At 49.4% G+C, this 18,878-nt stretch overlaps 9 protein-coding genes across 9 annotated transcripts; 5 read left to right on the forward strand and 4 right to left on the reverse strand.

Moving 5' to 3' along the window:
* Positions 1-445: 445 nt before the first annotated feature.
* Positions 446-1,897, forward strand: Asppvi_010492 (EXS domain-containing protein; the record flags this gene model as incomplete). The annotated part of the gene is made up of 5 exons (XM_043306336.1): positions 446-530; positions 587-636; positions 706-1,388; positions 1,456-1,769; positions 1,824-1,897. 5 exons carry the CDS (start codon positions 446-448, stop codon positions 1,895-1,897), a joined length of 1,206 nt encoding a protein of 401 aa, XP_043162271.1.
* A 675-nt stretch (positions 1,898-2,572) lies between these two features.
* On the reverse strand, positions 2,573-3,652 carry Asppvi_010493 (uncharacterized protein; the record flags this gene model as incomplete). Its single annotated transcript, XM_043306337.1, has 1 exon — positions 2,573-3,652. One exon carries the CDS (start codon positions 3,650-3,652, stop codon positions 2,573-2,575), a length of 1,080 nt encoding a protein of 359 aa, XP_043162272.1.
* An 808-nt stretch (positions 3,653-4,460) lies between these two features.
* Positions 4,461-5,580, reverse strand: Asppvi_010494 (Ac45/VOA1 transmembrane domain-containing protein; the record flags this gene model as incomplete). The annotated part of the gene is made up of 5 exons (XM_043306338.1): positions 4,461-4,600; positions 4,657-4,890; positions 4,950-5,054; positions 5,109-5,407; positions 5,486-5,580. The coding sequence occupies 5 exons, from the start codon at positions 5,578-5,580 to the stop codon at positions 4,461-4,463; spliced, it is 873 nt and encodes a 290-aa protein (XP_043162273.1).
* Positions 5,581-5,882: 302 nt separating this feature from the next.
* Asppvi_010495 (rRNA-processing protein RRP17) lies at positions 5,883-6,621 on the forward strand (the record flags this gene model as incomplete). The annotated part of the gene is made up of 2 exons (XM_043306339.1): positions 5,883-6,062; positions 6,127-6,621. 2 exons carry the CDS (start codon positions 5,883-5,885, stop codon positions 6,619-6,621), a joined length of 675 nt encoding a protein of 224 aa, XP_043162274.1.
* Positions 6,622-6,932: 311 nt separating this feature from the next.
* Asppvi_010496 (tropomyosin) lies at positions 6,933-7,685 on the reverse strand (the record flags this gene model as incomplete). The annotated part of the gene is made up of 3 exons (XM_043306340.1): positions 6,933-7,095; positions 7,161-7,465; positions 7,668-7,685. The coding sequence occupies 3 exons, from the start codon at positions 7,683-7,685 to the stop codon at positions 6,933-6,935; spliced, it is 486 nt and encodes a 161-aa protein (XP_043162275.1).
* A 582-nt stretch (positions 7,686-8,267) lies between these two features.
* Positions 8,268-9,682, forward strand: Asppvi_010497 (uncharacterized protein; the record flags this gene model as incomplete). Its single annotated transcript, XM_043306341.1, has 2 exons — positions 8,268-8,814; positions 8,883-9,682. The coding sequence occupies 2 exons, from the start codon at positions 8,268-8,270 to the stop codon at positions 9,680-9,682; spliced, it is 1,347 nt and encodes a 448-aa protein (XP_043162276.1).
* A 1,424-nt stretch (positions 9,683-11,106) lies between these two features.
* Positions 11,107-12,947, forward strand: Asppvi_010498 (putative cyclopropane-fatty-acyl-phospholipid synthase; the record flags this gene model as incomplete). The annotated part of the gene is made up of 4 exons (XM_043306342.1): positions 11,107-11,211; positions 11,336-11,822; positions 11,896-12,647; positions 12,732-12,947. The coding sequence occupies 4 exons, from the start codon at positions 11,107-11,109 to the stop codon at positions 12,945-12,947; spliced, it is 1,560 nt and encodes a 519-aa protein (XP_043162277.1).
* A 544-nt stretch (positions 12,948-13,491) lies between these two features.
* Positions 13,492-15,738, reverse strand: Asppvi_010499 (amine oxidase; the record flags this gene model as incomplete). Its single annotated transcript, XM_043306343.1, has 4 exons — positions 13,492-13,727; positions 13,782-14,690; positions 14,750-15,329; positions 15,400-15,738. 4 exons carry the CDS (start codon positions 15,736-15,738, stop codon positions 13,492-13,494), a joined length of 2,064 nt encoding a protein of 687 aa, XP_043162278.1.
* Positions 15,739-17,207: 1,469 nt separating this feature from the next.
* Asppvi_010500 (fungal specific transcription factor domain-containing protein) lies at positions 17,208-18,606 on the forward strand (the record flags this gene model as incomplete). Its single annotated transcript, XM_043306344.1, has 3 exons — positions 17,208-17,797; positions 17,858-18,061; positions 18,114-18,606. 3 exons carry the CDS (start codon positions 17,208-17,210, stop codon positions 18,604-18,606), a joined length of 1,287 nt encoding a protein of 428 aa, XP_043162279.1.
* Between the last annotated feature and the right edge of the window lie 272 nt (positions 18,607-18,878).

Genomic DNA, 18,878 nt, shown 5'->3' on the forward strand with positions numbered 1-18,878 from the left:
AGCTCCCTGGCAAGACCGCAACTCGGCGATGAGTACGAAATGCCTCGGTAATTTACACGTGACTATTATCACGTTATCTCCAGCTCACGTGGGGCAGATGATTCCATTTTTGGATTTCACCACTCTGCAGACATCACACTAAGCCTACAAAGGACTGGCGCTTCCGAAACTAGAAGCCGCGCGGAGCCGCCCCGAAGCCGTCGTCTGTCCCTGAGCTTCTGCATCAAGGATCTCCGTAGAAGGTCTAGTCCAGCCCATGACTATTAATCTTTGGCAGTAAATTCTCACCCCTAGTCACTCTTTTTGCCTCAATTCTAGCTCTTGGTTCTGTTCTTGTCCGATTGAAAACCATTCCTCTCTATCACATCCGGCTTGTCCTTCTCACCCTCGTCTTATCGTAACTTTATTTAGGGGCTGATTCGCAGCGCCGCGTTTTCGATGGAATATGGGTCCTGATCAACATGCTCAACTTGACGGCTTCAGTCTTTTTCTCCCTTTCCCCTATCGGGTTTCAGTAATACTGGTTGCTGGTGCGTATTTCACCCTCCGTTCGGTCTATCATACGTAATATTAATCCGTGGCTTAGGATTCTGGGGTTGGGGTGCCAACCTTCAATATCTCTCTCGGGCGAATATTGTGAGCTGGCCCCTCCATTCCCTTGAGTACAGAGAATCTCGTACGGAATCATATGCTTACTCTCTCTAGGATCTCCCGGCCCTCATCCGTTATCCCGCCCGTCAAACTCCTCAACAACAACCTCACCATACTTCTACTTACCGGCTCGCTACCCTTTTGACAGCCCCTCTCCTGCTCTCCCTCCTTATCTTCTGGGTGTTTACCCGCGGCTCTGCTGAGCGAGTGGAGTCGTTAGACTTCATTCCGCAATCATATCTATTTATATTCTTCATTCTACTCATTCTGCCCATCAACCGTTTGTCACGGTCCGGACGAAGTCGGTTTCTCAGGTCTTTGCGACGCATTAGTGTAGGAGGATTGGCGGAGCCTCAAGATGGTAAATTTGGAGACATACTGCTGGCAGATGCTCTTACCAGCTATGCCAGAATCTTGGGGGACCTCTATGTTACATTCTGCATGTTCTTCACAGCAGATATTTCGAGCACCTCTAAACCGAATCGCAGTTGTGGAAACAATTATGTGGTCCCTATCATCATCGCAGTCCCCAGCATGATCCGACTGCGGCAGTGTCTAACTGAATATCTTCGTGTGCGTCGGGCTGGTCAAAGAGGGGAAAATAAAGGAACACAGCACCTGGCAAACGCCTTGAAATATGCCACTGCCTTCCCCGTCATTATTCTTGCGGCCAAGCTTAGGAATTACAATCCATTCGAGTTTTATGGGTTCAGCGAAATGAGCCTTTCCCGGCTGCTGTATGTATAATCTAACGCTCTAAGCTCAGAGCGGGACAAATCACAACTAACAATTGTCGTGCCTCAGCACCTTCTTCACTTTCGTCAACTCTGCCTACTCCTTTTACTGGGACATAAGCAAGGATTGGGATTTGACCCTCTTCACTTCTGCTCGTGCCGATCCGGACTGCCCTTATGGCCTGCGCCGCCGTCGATTCTTCTCTGATCGGCTTTACTATGCCGCAATACTTGCTGACCTACTCATTCGATTTTCATGGGTTACTCGATTCTTACCGGGCTTTGTCTGGCTTAGCGAGAAGGAGTGCGGCATCTTCCTGCTCATGGTCTTGGAAGTCGCCAGACGATGGATGTGGATCTTTTTCCGAGCAGAAGCAGAAATGAGTAAGTCATCGTCTCCCGTTTTATCGTCGCTCGGTGCTGATTCGGAATCTGCAGTCAGAAACAGTCGTGATCCAGCCATGGGCGACATACTTCTCGGCGAGTTCCATGGCAAACTGGACGCCGACTGAAACAAGTCCGCAGGTCTTCACTGTTATCTCCTATCGGTGACATGACACTGCCCGAGGATATTTCATCCTTTCCGACTTCTCGTATGTTGTTCCAACGCATCGCGCGCGTCTTCGAATGTTTGTCTACTTGAGCCCTTTGCCTTCCCGGCCCTTCCAACATTTCACTCCATGCTTCAACTTGGTTTTGAATCATGTCCGCTTTTGGCGGCTTCGTTGCCTGTAAATACTGACGTCGCAAGTCTTTTGGTCTGTATCATATATCCGAGCGTTCTGGAGTTGTCCTCTTCCGCGGTCTTTGGATCTCGTTTCTGCGTCTTTTCCTGGTGCGCAATAATACACAGCGAGCATATAGACAATTATCAGGCTTATCATTAACAGAAGGCTAGTATCAACCATTGAGAAGGAAAAACGAAAATGTACATAATCAATCACAGCCCCGTCCGTCTTGACTTAGCCAATCTGCAGTCAAGTCTTTGCAAGAATCAAAGACGAGATAGAATGCCACGAGGATGGTCATGCGTGACTCATATAGAGACATGAATATTAACTTAAGTATATGTTAAACGAGATCCTGTATGTATGGCTCGAAAGCTGTGAACCCGAGATAGAAATAAATGAAAAAGGAAAGAAAGTAAGGAAACGCAATGCATATTTCAACGCGCGTTGGAGGCTCAATCATCTATGACCGTTGTCCGATTGAGGGGCATGACTTTCGAAAAGATCCTCCAAGAACGCACTGGGAGTTCTTCCATGGGTCGGAGAGGCAAGATTCAACGAGCTGGTGGAGCCGGCGACATAAGAATGCCTGGTGGGAGGATCGTAGTTATTGTCATGTAGACCGCTAGGCGATAGACCCGGTGACCTAGGGGGGCTCGGATTAGATTTAGTGCGAATGTAGCCCTGCGAGTGTGGTCGCATTTCTGGCGTCGAGTATGGGATGTTCTGACTTCCAGCGGGGGCAGCGTTTCCTGCAGCATAGTAGCCCGCCGGAAGGTAGCTGGATCCTCTGTTTCCGCTTGTATGCATTCCGGCGCCCGCGGTCGGAGAGAAGAAGAGACCGCTACCAGTACTGGGGATATTGGATGCTCTTGGATTGTAGCTGTTGCGGTGGTGTGGGGGAAGCTTTTCGAGTGACATGGTCGCAGGTAGAGCGCGAGAATGTCTTGATGACCTCTTCCTCTTGGAGCGAAGGAGTCCTTTCTTTTCCGAGGCGTGCATCAACGCGGCGCGGCGGACGGATCGGTTGACCGACCATGCGACGAGCCCACGCCATGCCAGCACCGAGAGCCCAATCAAACCTAGGGCTGCACCTACAGCAATGAACACCGTCCCTTCGGGCGTGTTCGATTTTTGCATGTACGGCGCATCCGCTGTCGGTGGCACGGTCACCACAGGGAATCCGTCTGTTGAGGTTGCAGACGTTGCAGACGTTGCAGTCGACGTCGTCGATGCATCGGTAGTCGTAGAGGCTTCCGTGGTTGAGGAGGTTTCGCTACTCGTCGAAGCTTTTGTAGTTGTACCGTCTGTAGTTTTGGCATCGGTCGTCGATTTCGAATCGGTGGTCTTCCCCGCGTCCGTAGTAGCTGGATCTGTGACCTTCGTGCCCTCGGTCGTTTTCGCAGTAGTTGCAGCAACGTCGGTATTAGTATTATGCTGGGCAGAGGCCAGTTGAGCCAGCAGGACGATCAAGAGAAATAGAAGCAATGTAGCGGAGGGCTGATGGGGCTTCGCACGCCCCACATTGAGGAATCTCATCGTCGGAGGGGGTAAGCGGTCGTTCAAGCGATAGTATGTAAACGTTTCCTTTCAGACGAGGAATATGAATCCCGACCAATGGATCACCTCGTTCAGCACATTGATAAAGTCTGTCGCACGCGCGACCGTAAACAAATGCAATCAAGCCCTCAGTAGGAGGTGCAGTTCGCTCCAGCAGGCCTGGCCTTAGGGTGCAAGTCTGTACCGAGTGGTCTGGAGCCAAACTATTCAACTTTGCGATAATGTCCGTTGAGTGAGGAGAAGCCTATCGGGAAGACACTGGAATATGAAGGGCAATGAAGAGCGAGGGACAGCTGCGCAAATGCAGCTCAGAAACTTGGGTGGAAATGAGGCTGTGGATTAGTCTCACTACCGCTGTAAATTATCGATGCGCCCTCGCTGGGCTGGTTGTTGACCCCGTGCCTGGCTTCTGCCTCAGGCGCAAAATTCAAGGCTGTGGAGGCGGAGTAAACCACGTGATCTCTATATATAGGCATCAAACTAAACTACAAACTGTCCTACACTTATCTTCTATTTCACTCAGTCAAATTCGATGAGGCCTTTGTCATATGCGTCCACGCTTCGCGAGAGCCGAACTTAATTGTGACCCATTTTGATACTCCCAATGAAGTTGACACGACAAATATACATGATATAAAAAGCGAGTTGCATTGATACAGCACGCTGGGCTAGCTCTCCGTTGGACGTTGCGAAGCTACTGAGGTCAGTTCAAATATGGTATAAGAGACAAAGATAGCCAATAATATGTTCGCTGCAATGGTAATAATTCAATAATGTCAACGAGTAATCATTGCTGTTTCTTCTGCACGCTGGCGGCGGTATCCTTTTCAAAGGCCGCATAGGGAACTTCAAGACTCGTAAGAGCTCGAATACCAACGTATAAGATCATCAGGAAGAAAAAGACTGCAAGAAAGCCCATAAAGAGACCTAGAAGCGGTCAGTCACTATGTAAGAACTTTGCAAAAAACCTTCTGGGTTCATACCTGGGGTAAGGTATTGGTACTCTTGGAAAAGAGACTTCTTAGAGGCAGGAGCACTTTGACTTCCGTGGGCTGAGTAGTCCCGCTTCAGCTCCATGTGGAGAGGGTCCTGGTAACTGTCCTCGGCTTGATATACGATCCCCTCGGATCCCTCGAACTCCTTCGGCGATGTCACGTAGAGAAGCGTATACTTCTTCGAAGAAGGGATTCGGTTAATGATATCGGCAAGGAGGCCATCTTTCTCATCCGTCAGAACGAACATGCGATGTCAAAATATGATGCATTCGATCACAAACCGTTGTCTGAAAGTTGCTGGGCTCGGTCGGCTCCCAGCGAGAGCATAGGAAAGTCCACGTAGATGATGCGAGGTTCCGCCCCGAACTCGGAAGGATAAGAGCTCGCTATATAGTCTTGTCAGTTTCGGTCTCTAAAGCTTATAAGCATCTCGAACTCACCAGATGCATCGATCAAAGTAGACTGTGCCCCGCATTCCTTTTCAATAATACTTTGAATCTGCTTTGGCTCCAAAACACCTGCGACCTCCTTGACAATCATACTGGACCGAATTGCTTTGTCCTTCCCCGTCAACTTTGCGCCCAGGCGCGGCGCGGACTTGCGAGTCGCGAAATCGATGCTGTGCACACCAGGCTGGGACGCAATAACATAGTAATCCGATGGACAGGTGCTCAGCTGTGAACTAAGATCCTCCAATACACCGGTGGCGGCCTTGATATTTGATGAAGTAGCAAGTATCCTAGAAAGAGCTTGTTAGCTGGATGCAGGTATGGATGGTCCGCGACTCCGAAGCTCAAGTAGCTCCTGGGCAACGTACTCGGACGTAGAAGCTAGGAAGAACGGAGATGTATCCCGGAATGCATTTGCACTCGCCGCTCCAAGAGCAAGCAGCGTAAGTCTTCCTAAACGCATTGTGGTGATTTGATTGATTGCAAGCGAGCAGAATGCAGGCTGAGGATGATGTTTGCTTCAGTAGAGCCAACCTGGAGGCTTGGCCGACGAGCTCGGAGGCGGTCGAGCCGGCCGCTGGCAAGACAAGGTTTAGTTTTGTCGGCCGCAATAACCATATCAGCATTTTTTTTTTTGTTTGCTTTTTAACCCTACTTTTTTTTTATGAATCAAAATCGTTTCTAGGTTGAAATCGATTGAATACAGATTATTACTCTTCTTATAATTGATTTTCTTAATACCAACCATCAGGCTACCCTGGAGAAATGGGGCCGCAAGCCAAAAAACGCAAGTTGACCCCCAAGGTCGAAGAAGTCAATTTCGACGACGCCGATCGGCAGGAATTCCTCACAGGATTTCGAAAGAGAAAACAGCAACGGATACGGCATGCACAGGAACTTGCAGCAAAGAGAGCCCGAGAAGAGAAAAGGCTAGAACGGAAGAAGGTTTGTACTCATTGGTTCCGCGGCTGGATGATGAGTAAAAGCATTCTGACTTGATTCAATCCAGATCCGTGAAGAGAGAGCCGCAGAATATGAGCGGGCACTTGAAGAGCATCGGAGGCAGCTCAAAATGCTGAGGGAAGAAAACGGCGACAGTGACGAAGAATCAAATTCCAGCAATGGCAATGGAGACGAGCAGGATGAATGGGAAGGATTCGCTGAGCCTCCTGCGGTAGACTACGAAGCCGAATATATCGATGAAGACAAATATACGACCGTTACTGTCGAAGAGATGGATGCCTCCAGAGAAGGCTTACTCAGGGCGGAGGAGGTGGACAAGTCAGACGAGGATGGGGACGAGCAAACGAAACGAAGGTCGGAAGCTGATGTCAAATCAACAACCACAAAATCGGCCGAGAAGAAGGCAACGAAGGAGAATAACAAGCCAAAAAAGAAGAAAAAGAAGTTCCGATACGAAAGCAAGGAGGAGCGCAAAGTTACTCTTATGAAGCAGCGGCAAGTCAAATCCAGAAAGGCCAAGGCTCGGCGAGAACGAGAATAGCGATTTCCATGTTAGATTCGTGAAAGAAGATTTCGAGCAAGGCTAAAATATCACAGCGACACTTCCATTAAATATGCTCTATGTACCTCAAACAATGAATATATGTAAAGGACAGGAAAGGGTCCAAGCTGCAAACACGAGCCGATCTCGAACAGGAGAGGACAAGGGCGAAAGAGAACCTATTGAATTGGTTCCTACCGAGAAAGAGAATGGCAAGGAAGGCTGTGATTTGCGAATAAATCTGATATCCGTTGGAACAAAGGCTGGATCCAATACCTTCCCGAAGTGTACGCCGATGTGCGAGATTATCTTTACACGTTGCTGATAGAGACCTCCAGGTCGTGGAGATCCTTCTGCAACTCAGCATACTTCTTGGCCATCTCCTCATACTTGCTCTCCCACTGATCACGAGAGGCTTCGAGAGCCTGCACCTTGCGTTCGTAATGGCCAGCCTTAACGTCGGTTTGGCGAAGTCTAGCATCCCAGAGTCAGCAAAATCGATGTTCTAGTGAATATGGCAGGATTGGGCGAAGTCATACTTCTCGTTTGTCTCCCGCAAATTCCGGTCAGCTTCCTCGGCCTCTTCTTCCAGCAACTGCACCCGTCTCTGAAGGGCCTCATTCTGAGTGTCGTGYTGAGCACTCTGGTTGGCAGACTCCTTGGCCTCCTTAAGCGCAGCCTCGAGCTTCTCAACCTCACCCTCCAAAAGCTGGTTTCGGTGGTTGAGGGATGTGATCTCCTGTTCCTTTGCCAAATTCTCTTGCTCCAGGGTCTTCACTTTAGCCTTGAGCTCTTCCACCTTGTTCTGGGCGTCATCAGCCTCGAGGCGGAGGGCGTTCATTCTCTAGAAGAAACCTCTCTGTCAGTCTCGACCTTTCCGTCCAGATATCATTTATTCAGACTATCGTATTTGCTCGTCCTGTTATCCACTCCAAGACGATCTGTTGCGAGGTAGAGTACGTGAAGCAAGGGCGGAAAGTGGTGCATTTCCGTTTCTCGACAGCTTTCAAGCTACCCCGCCGAAAGGGATCAGGGGAGAAGCTTACCTCCTTGATCTTATCCATTTTGGCAACGAACTAGCTTATTTGCAACGACAAAAACTATGTAGCAGAGAAAGTAGAGTTGGGTTAAAGGCAGAAAGGCTTTCGCTCAGCGAGAAACCAGGTGGAAAAGTGGACAACAAGGAGGCACGAATTGGAGGGATGTGGTTTGGGACTTGAAGATCACGAGAGAGGAATAGTAAGGCCTAGAGAAGTGGAGGGCCTCCCTACCCGTTTGGCGGTGAGCCAACAAAACACCTGGACAAAAATAGACTAGCCCCTGTTTTCTAAGTATTGATGGTCTGTGGCTTGACACCCTACTGAGGCGCAAGGGGGGTTGCGCGCCTTAGTGGGGCCTAGTGGCAGATGTTATTCTTGCGGCCTCAGGCAGCGGGACCGCCTGCCATTACCCAAAGGTTCCTTCCGGTCGTCCCAAAGGAAAGCCGCGCTCGTCTCCACGGGCAACCGCCAAGAAAAAACAACTAAATGCGTCCTGCATCTAGAACTGCCTTACCTTAGACTACCTTAGCTTGCGACTTATGATCACCACGACGCATACACGCCCATCCCGAATTGAATGAGTATCATTGAAAACCATACATTGCCATGCTGGCTCTTCGTGACCAGGAAAACCTGGTGCATACTCACCAGACTGTCGCTGCAGCTAAACCCTTGAACCATGGCGTGAAGCAGTTGCAACCGCGAACCCCGGGAGCGCGCGCGCCGAAAACACCCTTCAAAGTGCCTTTGAACGATGAAAATGACCCTTTGGCGTTTGGAAAGAAAACAGTAAAGGCTGCTGGCAAACAAAAGGAGAACACAAAACCCGCCAAAGATGCCTTTGTCACTCCGCTGGGTATGCAGGAGAGAAGACCCAGCGAGACGCTCGAGAAGAAGGCTAACGGAATACTGGCAACAGAACCTCGCAATCGTGCACCTCTTGGCATGAAAACGACTAATGCAAAGGCAAGAGGCTTACAGACCCCAGCAGCGCCGGCGGGCACTATCAAGCCCGAGAAGACGAATAAGAGAACCTCGACCCAAAAGATCAGGAAATTCTCGCCACTAGTTGACCAGCCCAAGATCGAGGTGCAGGATGAAGACACTCAGGATGACGTGCCCGATATTGAATATATGCCCCCCAAACCGACAGGTGAGATGCACATCGGCCTCATAATGGCCGTGAGTCAAAGAGGTTTTACCTGGCTAACATTCTTGTAGAGCTCCCGGATATCCCAGACGACATCACTTACGACACCACATTTCCTCAGTTTCAACCCAAGAATTTAGCCTTGGGGTTGGAAACTGTGTACGGGGACAATGAAGTTGGAGAGGATGGTCTTACCAAACGACAGCGCAAATTCCAGGAGCATTCAATTGCACTTGACAAAGAGGTGGACGAAATGATATTGAAGCAGCTTGAAGAGATCGGATTTGAGGACAAGACCGAATTGGACCCTCCCAGCAAGCCTCATGTGGAAGAGGTACCTAAACGACGCCTCGAGGTGCGCCGTGCTAGATTGACCACGACGAAGCCCAAGTATACCAGCAATATCTCTACTGTCCGTGCTCGAGATGCAGTTGCCGCTCTGTCCAGGTCTGAGCCCTCGGGTGCACAAGCCAGACCAGCGGCGATGTCAAAACCGAGACCCAGAGTGGCATCGTCTCTCTTGACATCTAGGAGGCCCCGAGGGCCGAGCAGTCTGTCCTCCATGCGTCATGCTGCGGCCACTGCCAACTCCAAGACGACCCTGGGCTATTCAAAGGGCCGTACTGTGTCCACCAGATTGCACGGAAACACGTCAACTACTCCGGAGAGGTCGGTGTCTAAGTCCGTCCTGTCGCCTGAAACATACATCGAAATGTACGGGATGCCTCCGCTGGGTTCGGAAATGTGGTACCGATGCAAGGCTGCAGGCTGTTTTGATAGCGAGGAGGATCGACTGGCGGCCGAAGCTGAAAGAAATCTTCCGACCTTTGGGGAAGATGAAGAGGCGCAGAATTTCCAGCTCACGTTTTGAGTTTGGACTACGCCAAACGTATCCGAGAGTCATGGTTCAGGAGTATTCTAAGGAAGTCTTTATCTTTTCTAGTCGTCTTCATTTTCAGGGATTGGGATGGTCGGCGTGCATGAATGGCAAGATTACACTAGGGCAAACCGACTGAGTTGGAAGCGGCGTTCTTGACCTTTGCTTTTTACGTACTGCTAACACTACGAGGCTTCACGATTCACAGCCGGTATTCTGTATGATTTAGCTCGTTTTTAGGGATAGTTTTCCAAGCTATAGGAGGTAGCAATCCAATCATTCGTATTTGCAGAACAAGTCCATATATGATTCGGGGTCTCTTATGGATGAAGTGTATCGTAAGAACGAAAGCGGTCAACTTGTCGTGAAGCAATCAGTGTCGAACTAGCCCAGGAGATAGGTCCGGAACTTAGTGGCGCGGGAAATGAATCCTATGAAAGCATAAACAATTAATATCATTAGCCAAGGAGATTGGGAGATTTGGGACACGCACTCACGCAGATTGCCGTGTTTCAGGGTCTGGCTGCAACCTTGGGTTGGATTGAGGGATGGACGATCCAGGGTTCTCGGCATCCGAGGACACCTCGGATATGCGCTCGATAATACTACCTGTAGTACGGCACATGAATCAATCTTTGAAACGGTTGCTAACAATGTCAGGAGGGGACTTGGTATCGTCGCAAGATATCATGATCAGTATCATCTACACAGTGGCCCTATCTACGGTCTGGGGGTTCATTGTGGATAGCTAGAGTAAATCGACAGGTTACACAGCCGTGCTACCCAGTATTATTGAGTAATCTATCCCACGACAGAGGCACAGACAGAATGATTATTGCCAGTGTTTTTACTCGCATATGCCAATGCGATTGACTTTCAATTTCAATTCTTGTGACTCCAGTGGACTACAATATACCGCTATCTATTGCCCTGCTTTCGATTCTTCTTGCTAGAGATCATAATTCTTCTGGTATACGTATGCTCACCGCCGCCCTTTCAGGAGAAACAACCATCCCGCGCGTGGTTCCACTTGAATTCGTTGATGTGTACCAGCTAGAGAGGTAGAGAGCTACTACTAATAATAATCAATTCGGACAAGGGCCAAGCTCGTCAGGTCCACTAGTACTATTACTGCTGCGAACTTGCTAAGGTAAGAACCTAAAGACAACTAGGATTATTGGCGCCGCGTCAATTCCTCATCACCGATAAACCAACCCTACTGCTCCTGTTCTTCATCAACGTCAATTGTTGTTGATCTGTTGTCTTTCCTGCCCTTGTGGCTTCTTCCTTTTTCCCCCCCCTTTCATTTTTCTGTTTTCTCTTATCACCACAGAACATCTGTCGTGATTTGTGAGACTGACCTGCCTCGGTCTCCTTCCCTCCCACCTCACGCCCTCCCTGAAATCGTCGACCCAGCCATGACGAAAATTCACCCCGAGTCCCCTGAGGACTTCGAGTACATTGAAACACCTCCTGCTGCTTGCACTACACCCGCAGACGATTGCGGTGTGCGGACGACATCGGTAAGTCGAGGTGCTCAATTGAGCCGACAACAATTTGCCTGGGCTCATCGAAGCTCCTTTGGAGCTTCATGGAGCGTCTTCATGTAAGACAATGGGCTAACTCCTTTCTCTTTCACTCTTTCAGTACCCGGCTATCAAAAATGCTCCCGTCCCCGCAGACGCTGCAGGCAGCGATAGTTTCTCCAACATCCTGCTTTTCTCTCTGCTGCTGTTTGTTCCGTGGTACTCGGCTCGCCAGGTCGGTGGTGGTTTCTACACCACTATCTTCTTTGCGATCTTCACGACTGTCCCCATCCTGATGGCCTTTTGGTCCGTGGCCTCTTCCATTTCTCCCCGCAAGAACGAGAAGGCCAAGTATGCTGGTCGCCCCGTCGAGCACTACCTTCACTTTCACAGCGAGCACGACCGTGCCACCTTCCGCGGCAAGAGCAAGATTCCCATGGAGGTTTTCTATGAAAAGTACTTCAATGGAGAGGTTGATTTCAAGGGCGACGCTCTTGAAGCTCTGGAGTTCAGACACGACTGGGCTAACTTCCGCTTCACCATGGGCCTCTACAAGCACTTCCTCTTTGGCTTCATTCCTGAATTGCTGGTCCACTCCCGTTCTCAAGGTAAAGTGGCATTCCCTTCGTTATTCTGCACAGATGAATGAAGTTCATGGTTTCTGACTAGAATGATCTGCAGATGAGGAACAGGTGCGCGACCACTATGACCGTGGCGACGACTTCTACGCTTGGTTCTTGGGCCCTCGGATGATCTACACCTCTGGCATCATTAGTGATATTAACAAGGAAGAATCTTTGGAAGAACTCCAGGACAACAAGCTAGCAGTTGTCTGTGAGAAGATCAATGTCAAGCCCGGTGACACTCTTCTTGACCTGGGTTGTGGTTGGGGTACTCTCGCCAAATATGCTTCAGTCCACTATGGCGCACATGTCACTGGTATCACTCTCGGTCGTAACCAGACTGCCTGGGGTAACAAGGGTCTCCGCAACGCCGGCATCCCCGAATCTCAGAGCCGTATTCTCTGCTTGGACTACCGTGATGCTCCCCGTGTCGAGGGCGGTTACAAGAAGATCACTTGTCTTGAGATGGCAGAGCACGTCGGTGTCCGTCACTTCGGTTCCTTCCTGTCTCAGGTCTATGACATGCTTGATGATGATGGTGTGTTCTTCCTCCAGATCGCGGGTCTCCGTAAGTCCTGGCAGTATGAGGATCTCATCTGGGGTCTGTTCATGAACAAGTACATCTTCCCCGGAGCTGACGCCAGCACTCCTCTTGGATTCGTTGTCGATAAACTGGAGGGCGCTGGTTTTGAAATCAAGAGCGTTGATACCATTGGTGTCCACTACTCTGCTACTCTTTGGCGCTGGTACCGCAACTGGATGGGTAACCGCGAGAAGGTCGAAGCCAAGTACGGCAAGAGATGGTTTAGAGTAAGTCCCTTTCACGAGCAGATTTCCCCTCAATTCATTATGCACGTTGAGCACGACTGACTGGAGGACTTTCCGTTCATTTAGATCTGGGAGTACTTCCTGGCCTACTCGACCATCATCTCCCGCCAGGGAAGCGCTACCTGCTGGCAGCTGACCCTCGTCAAGAACATCAACTCCACCCACCGTATTGAGGGCATTGACTCCCAATACGGCCTCAAGGGCGCCCGCCAGGCCGCGATTGACAACGTGGGCCACGGCGTTGTCCCCAAGGCCCATGTCCCTACCGTTAACAAGGAGTAAAGTTACGAATTGTGGCCAGTGGATTTGGCGTCAGAGAACATGATGTCATGTGGTGAAATCATTTCACGTGCACAGGTTATGGGAGGAAGGAAGGCGACGAGAGAGGAAGCTGGCATTCTGAAAGGTGATACAGGACCGGCGGGAAGCATGAGTCGGAGTGAGTGGTCTCGGTGAAGGCGTGGCAGGAATGTATGATCGCAACGGCAGCTGTCTGATGTACGATGGATCCGATCTATATAACTCTTTCGGTCTCGGACGAGCGAGAGAGCTGTGTATGTCTAATGTCAGAAGACACATGGTAATGAAAAATAGATGTCATGATGCGTGATGATAGTCTCGACCTTACTTCTCATCTCTCCTTTACTGTTAGTGGAACGGTCTCAAAATATCAGTTTGAACGCTCTGAAGGATTGAATGAGATGTATGAAATTGCTGAAAAAGACGCTAATCAACCATGTCAACACCAATAAATGCTACATCTATCCATCCCAAACAACGAATCCGACTGCCAGGTATCAGACAACCAGTCCAACTATCGATGGAATTATTCAATGCGCTTGTAAAGCTTCGCCTTAGTACTGGCAATCCCACTGGAACAGCACGCTGCAACGGGAGCGGGCTCAGGATGGAGGGTGGATTTGTTGAATGACTGTGTTGAAGGGGGCACATCCAGGGCCGGATTTTTCGTGAAGAAACCATCGGGTTTCAGCATGACGCTGATCCGCTCCATAGGCATGACGGGAAAGTCCTCGACACGGGGGTTATGGGTGAGACCGAACGCTGCCGAACTGGTCAGTCCTGGCGGTGAGACCGCTACGGCTCGAGGGAACTTACTATGCCATAGAACCACATCTTCGTTCTCTGTCGGGTCATTCCTTTGTACCCAGGTCTCGACACCTTCCGCTCGTCTGCTCTGGTTGGTGAACTCGCCTGCGGCGTACAGCTCGTCGTCGTTGTACTTGGTGACCCAGATGGGTTTACTGGCGAACTCTGCCCGTCGGTAACCGATTGCGTTTTTGCTCAACAGGAGCATCTGGCTGGGCGCTGTTTGGAGCTTGTATGCCACGGGTTTATAGGTCACAGGGTTGATGATATTATCGTTGCGGATCTTGAAAACTCGATGGCGGTTAATGTCAGTGTTAGCTGAGCCGGACTTGCGGATGACGGTCTGCTCAGTAGTATAACCAACAAGGTAGGGATTCTTCTCGTCTTCAGGGAGTGGTACACTGTCCTCATAGTAGATTGTATTCCTGAAACCATCTATGGCCGGATCAATCCGCAGAGAAAACATATGTTGATGGAAAGGAGCCATGACTCCTGGACCAACGTTTGTGCCCCAAGCGACTGTTTCGCCGTTCTCATTGTCAAAGGGAACGGTCGATAAGATACCAGTAGCTCGGACTTCTAGTTCCACATTGGCAGCCTGGTCAAAGATGTATGCAAAGATGTACTCGTAATTTGCAACAGTGCAAATCATCTGAAGGACCAGCTGGCGGTTTCGCACCACAGTCGCAGCGCCCGATCGGTAGTTGGTGTGTTTATGTTGAAGACCATTGTCCTGTTCATGCATGCAAATGATGTTTTTCAAATGGACAGGATTACCCTTTGAATCCGTTCGATAGCCGTCAAAATATTTGATGTGACCCAGGCAATCACATCCAAGCGTCAACTGGTTAGCATTGAGACCAAAGCCAACATCTCCCACATCGAACGCCTGTTTCCGATGATAAGGGGCCCGAGGATCTGATGCAATCCGATTGATCAGTAAAGTGCTCTTACTCTTGGTGTCATGGTCAGCTCACCTCCGTAGGGAACCGTCATCTCTGAGACCGAAAGCCGATAGAAGACGTTGCGATTGTCGTATGTGATATTGTAGAGCACCAGTCCCTCCCGGTTGTTGAAGCCGACCCTGAATCGCCATTTCTGCCAGTACACAAAGTTCCCATCAACTGAGAAGGACGCCCCCTCAGGTTGCTGGACGATGTAGGGTTTAAGGTCTTTTCTCAGTGGCTCATCAAGGAGATCGTGAGCATATTGAACTGTTTTAACTGGTTTCCACGGTTGTGTTTCCGTTACTTCTGTGTCTGCACCGCCAGGGAGATAATCCATGCGGACCAGCTCCCTGGTGATAGCGTCGAAGACGGGAGAGAACTTGCATGGCAAAGAGTAATGGTTGTTCTCTGGGTGGTCTGCTGAGACCATGTACATAAAGCATTGGAAGAGCCGTCTCGTTTCATCCGGACTGTCTGAGCCGTACATCCACGGATCATTGCAGACCGTCATTCCTGGCGGCAGTTTGAGTTTCTCGATTTCTGCTAGCACCGCAGGGTGCCGCATGCAGAGCGCCTCAATCTCAGTCACCTCATCTACATCAATAGGTCCCTATATAGTGAAGCAATTAGCTATCAAAACAGCCGGATTCTGAAAAGGGAAAGAGAAATGATCTACTCACTTGCACATGTGCTGGGAGCTCCTTAATATGGATTACCGACTTGCTGTCAGCATTTAATAGGGCCTTATGGAAGACGCCACTGTCCAAACGGTGAAAGTAGGAAAATAAAAGGCGAGGTGGTCTCTGAGGTAACGGTTCCCGTAATCTCTCTGCCTCGAGATATGCAATGACATCTTTCTTGAGAGGCTCTTGCAGATCAATTCGCTTATACCGAAGAGGCACACCAGGGAAGGCAGCTTCGAGAATGCGAACGGCAAGTTGGATCTCTTCTGGGGTAATTGGATCAAAGGGATGAAGTTTGACCGAGGTGGCCGAAGGAGGGCTCTGAGATGCCAGCATATCGCAGAGAGTTGGGTCCGTATACTGCACAGTTGGTGGTAAGTATTACTGAGAACCCTCGAATTGGAGATGAGCGTGTGAGAAGGGACTCGAGAGAAAGGAGAGTCCAGACGTGCTTATATAGTGTTCACAGAGCTGACGTCCATTGATTGTTACCTTCTTCCTGTCAGGCATAGGATCATTTATGTGAAGAACCGTTTTGCCTATACCTACCCTCCGCAAATCGATGGATATAATTTTGCTCCAGTCTTTCTCCACGCTCTGGATGGACATGCCATTTTGGGATAAGCACACACTACTTTCGGTGGGGCCCCCGATAGTGGTCCTGATAGACGGGAGATACTAAGGTAGTTGCATAGCTTAAAGCTTCAGAAATCGGAGTGCACATGCCAGATAGAGATCTAGGACTAGAATCAGATTCGAATTGATTATGACAAGATCGACATATGAGGAACAGTTTCAGATTTTCGTCAGCAATATTTCGGACAAGGCCTGCCGAAAAAATACAGCGTTCATGGAAATATACTAAATGGAGAGGGATTCATAGTCAAGGACACAAGGGGCCTCGGAGATGTTACTCAATGATCGAGGAAGCTTTCAGCCTCCAAAAAAGATAAACTGTACCAGTTTTAGAGGGCATGTAGAAGGATATCCTAGGATGGTTGACGAGGGGAACCTGAATTATGAATGGTTACCGATTAGATAGTACAGCGGTACAGCGCTTCTCTTGCCATATCAGGACTAGCGCACGATTGGCCCCCCCTCTCTTCTTCATGACTCCTCCAACCAGCAGATTTACCGTCACTGTTCCTCTGCGATGTATCTTTTGCTCAATAACGTGTCTGCAATGTTCTGCGTCCAGTGATACAGTGAACTATTATTCTGCCGATTCAATTGTGGACGTGACCATTCATTACTCCGCTTACTCCGCACCTCGGACTGATAAGCGTGATAGTCGCTTATCGATTTAGTATAGCAAAGCCGCATTATTATAGTTGGCCTTGTTCCTTCTTCATACGGGTGGAAATGACTCAATCTGCTACCGCGTATAACGAGTTCTCGCTGAGAAGCCAAAGCTCAATACCATCGAGAAAGAGATGCAGACGGGAGGGTGGGAAGTGGACTCGGTCAGGTTGTCTGACCTGCAAAAGGCGCCGCAAGCGCTGTGATGAAGCTAAGCCTGGGTAATAATGACTTCTTTTCAAATGCTTGTGACCAGCGTAGCTGATATCTAGACTAGCTGCCAGAATTGCGCCAKGTTAGGGCTCAGTTGTGAAGGATATGGTTCGGTGTGGGCAAAGCCTCTCGACCCAGGTGCGCAAGTCTTTCAACAAGTTGGACCATCCAAGCGACGCAGACTTAGTCGCTCTCATTCTGCATCAATTTCCTCAGACGGATCCTCCGGAGGCGTCTCGTCTCCCAATCTGACCTCGTTCCCTTCAATTTCTCAGAATACGTCATGTCCATCGATGTCGAAGTATGATACCGATGAAACCTGTTGGTTGGAAGTTGGCTGGAGGATCGCTGACCACGAGAACGATACCGAAGAGCCTGCCACCACTACTCCCAATGACAAGTCTCGTGTGATTACCAAGCCTTTTGGATACATCAGTCACTTGACTTACCTCGAGACGATTTACCTCCAATATTATGTTGAACGAGGGTCCAAGCTGCTGGCGAATTTGGAAAATGAAGAGAATCCATTGCGATCATTGCTCATTCCTCGAGCCCATTCCTCTCCTCTTCTAATGAATGCTCTATGCGCGCTGTCTGCGATACATCTCGCGAACCGTACAAGTGATAGCTTGTACGCTCAAACTGCAGCAGCGGATTACTACATTCAAACAATGAGAGGGGTTCGGACGGCACTTACTGAGCGTTCCGCCGATAAATTTCCCGAGGATGCTCTTCTCTCGGTTGCTCTTCTTTGCAAGTTTGAGATAGTACGTGGAAGCGTGAGGCAATGGACGGTGCACCTGAATGCATTAGGAAAATTGCTATTATCCCGCGGTGGATTCGACTCCCTCAGTCAAGACACGGCTGATTTTCTGCGAGGACTGTAAGCAACGATGACGGTTTGACACGAATTTGCAGTGGACCGAGCTGACTTTTACTTCAGTTTTGTATACGGGCAAAATTTGGCCAAATTGACGAACCCCAAACTGATCACTGCCGCCTTGTCGAACCTAAGTCATGCAGAGATTACCAGGCTCGACATATACGTCGGCTACACTGAGAGAATTATCAAGCTGTGTGCAAGGATTGCGGATCTGCCCCTTCTTTGCGCTGACCCAGTTGCCCTGGGCTTGGAAATTCATGCAATGTCGGTGCTAGCCCCCTTACAAAACGTTTGAACGCATGCTGATCTTGTACAGCGACGAGTCGCTTCGTAATTGGACAAAATACTTACCCTCGTACATTATACCTAAGGGGACAACAGAAGAAAACCTCACCCGTCTGCGCATGGTAGCTGAATGTTTCTGCGACGCTGCGTACATCTATCTCCATTCCACGCTAGAAAGGATGATGCGGGGGCCCACGCAAAGAGCATCCCCGATTTGGACTTCTTTCGTATCATTATCAAAACGAGTGGCAGTAGAGCGTTGTCTCAGAAGCATTCGGTCATCGCCACTCGACGATCACTGCGAGTATTCCGCACTTACTTTTCCACTCTTCATCACAGGATGCGAGTGCGAAGAGGCGATAGACCGAGAACTGATTATGCAATCGTTGACTCAACTGGAAATTAACTTCGGTATTGGGAATGTTAAGCGCGCAAAGGAACTACTGAACATCCTCTGGGCCGGAGAAAAGCTGCATTGGCTCGACGTCTTGGAGCACCTGAAATGGGATTTAATACTTACATGATTGATGATGTCCATCCGCTGATGTCCAAAGATCACGAATGGCCTATATTGCCTGACTGCTAGCAGTCTGCTATACGCCAAGGTCTCGCTCTGAGGTCGTAGGAAATGAAGGTCAGGTTGCATGATTGGCTGTACACTGGTCGATATTGGCGGTACACAGCTTACTTCTGTGAAAAGTATATGCATGATTCGAAACTACCCTCAAGAGCTACGGCACTTGAGTAGCTATATATATACGTATATAGGTATATTATGAATGGCCATACTCATTTT

The sequence above is a fragment of the Aspergillus pseudoviridinutans genome, assembly GCF_018340605.1.
Source record: "Aspergillus pseudoviridinutans IFM 55266 DNA, scaffold_8, whole genome shotgun sequence".
NCBI lineage: Eukaryota > Fungi > Ascomycota > Eurotiomycetes > Eurotiales > Aspergillaceae > Aspergillus > Aspergillus pseudoviridinutans.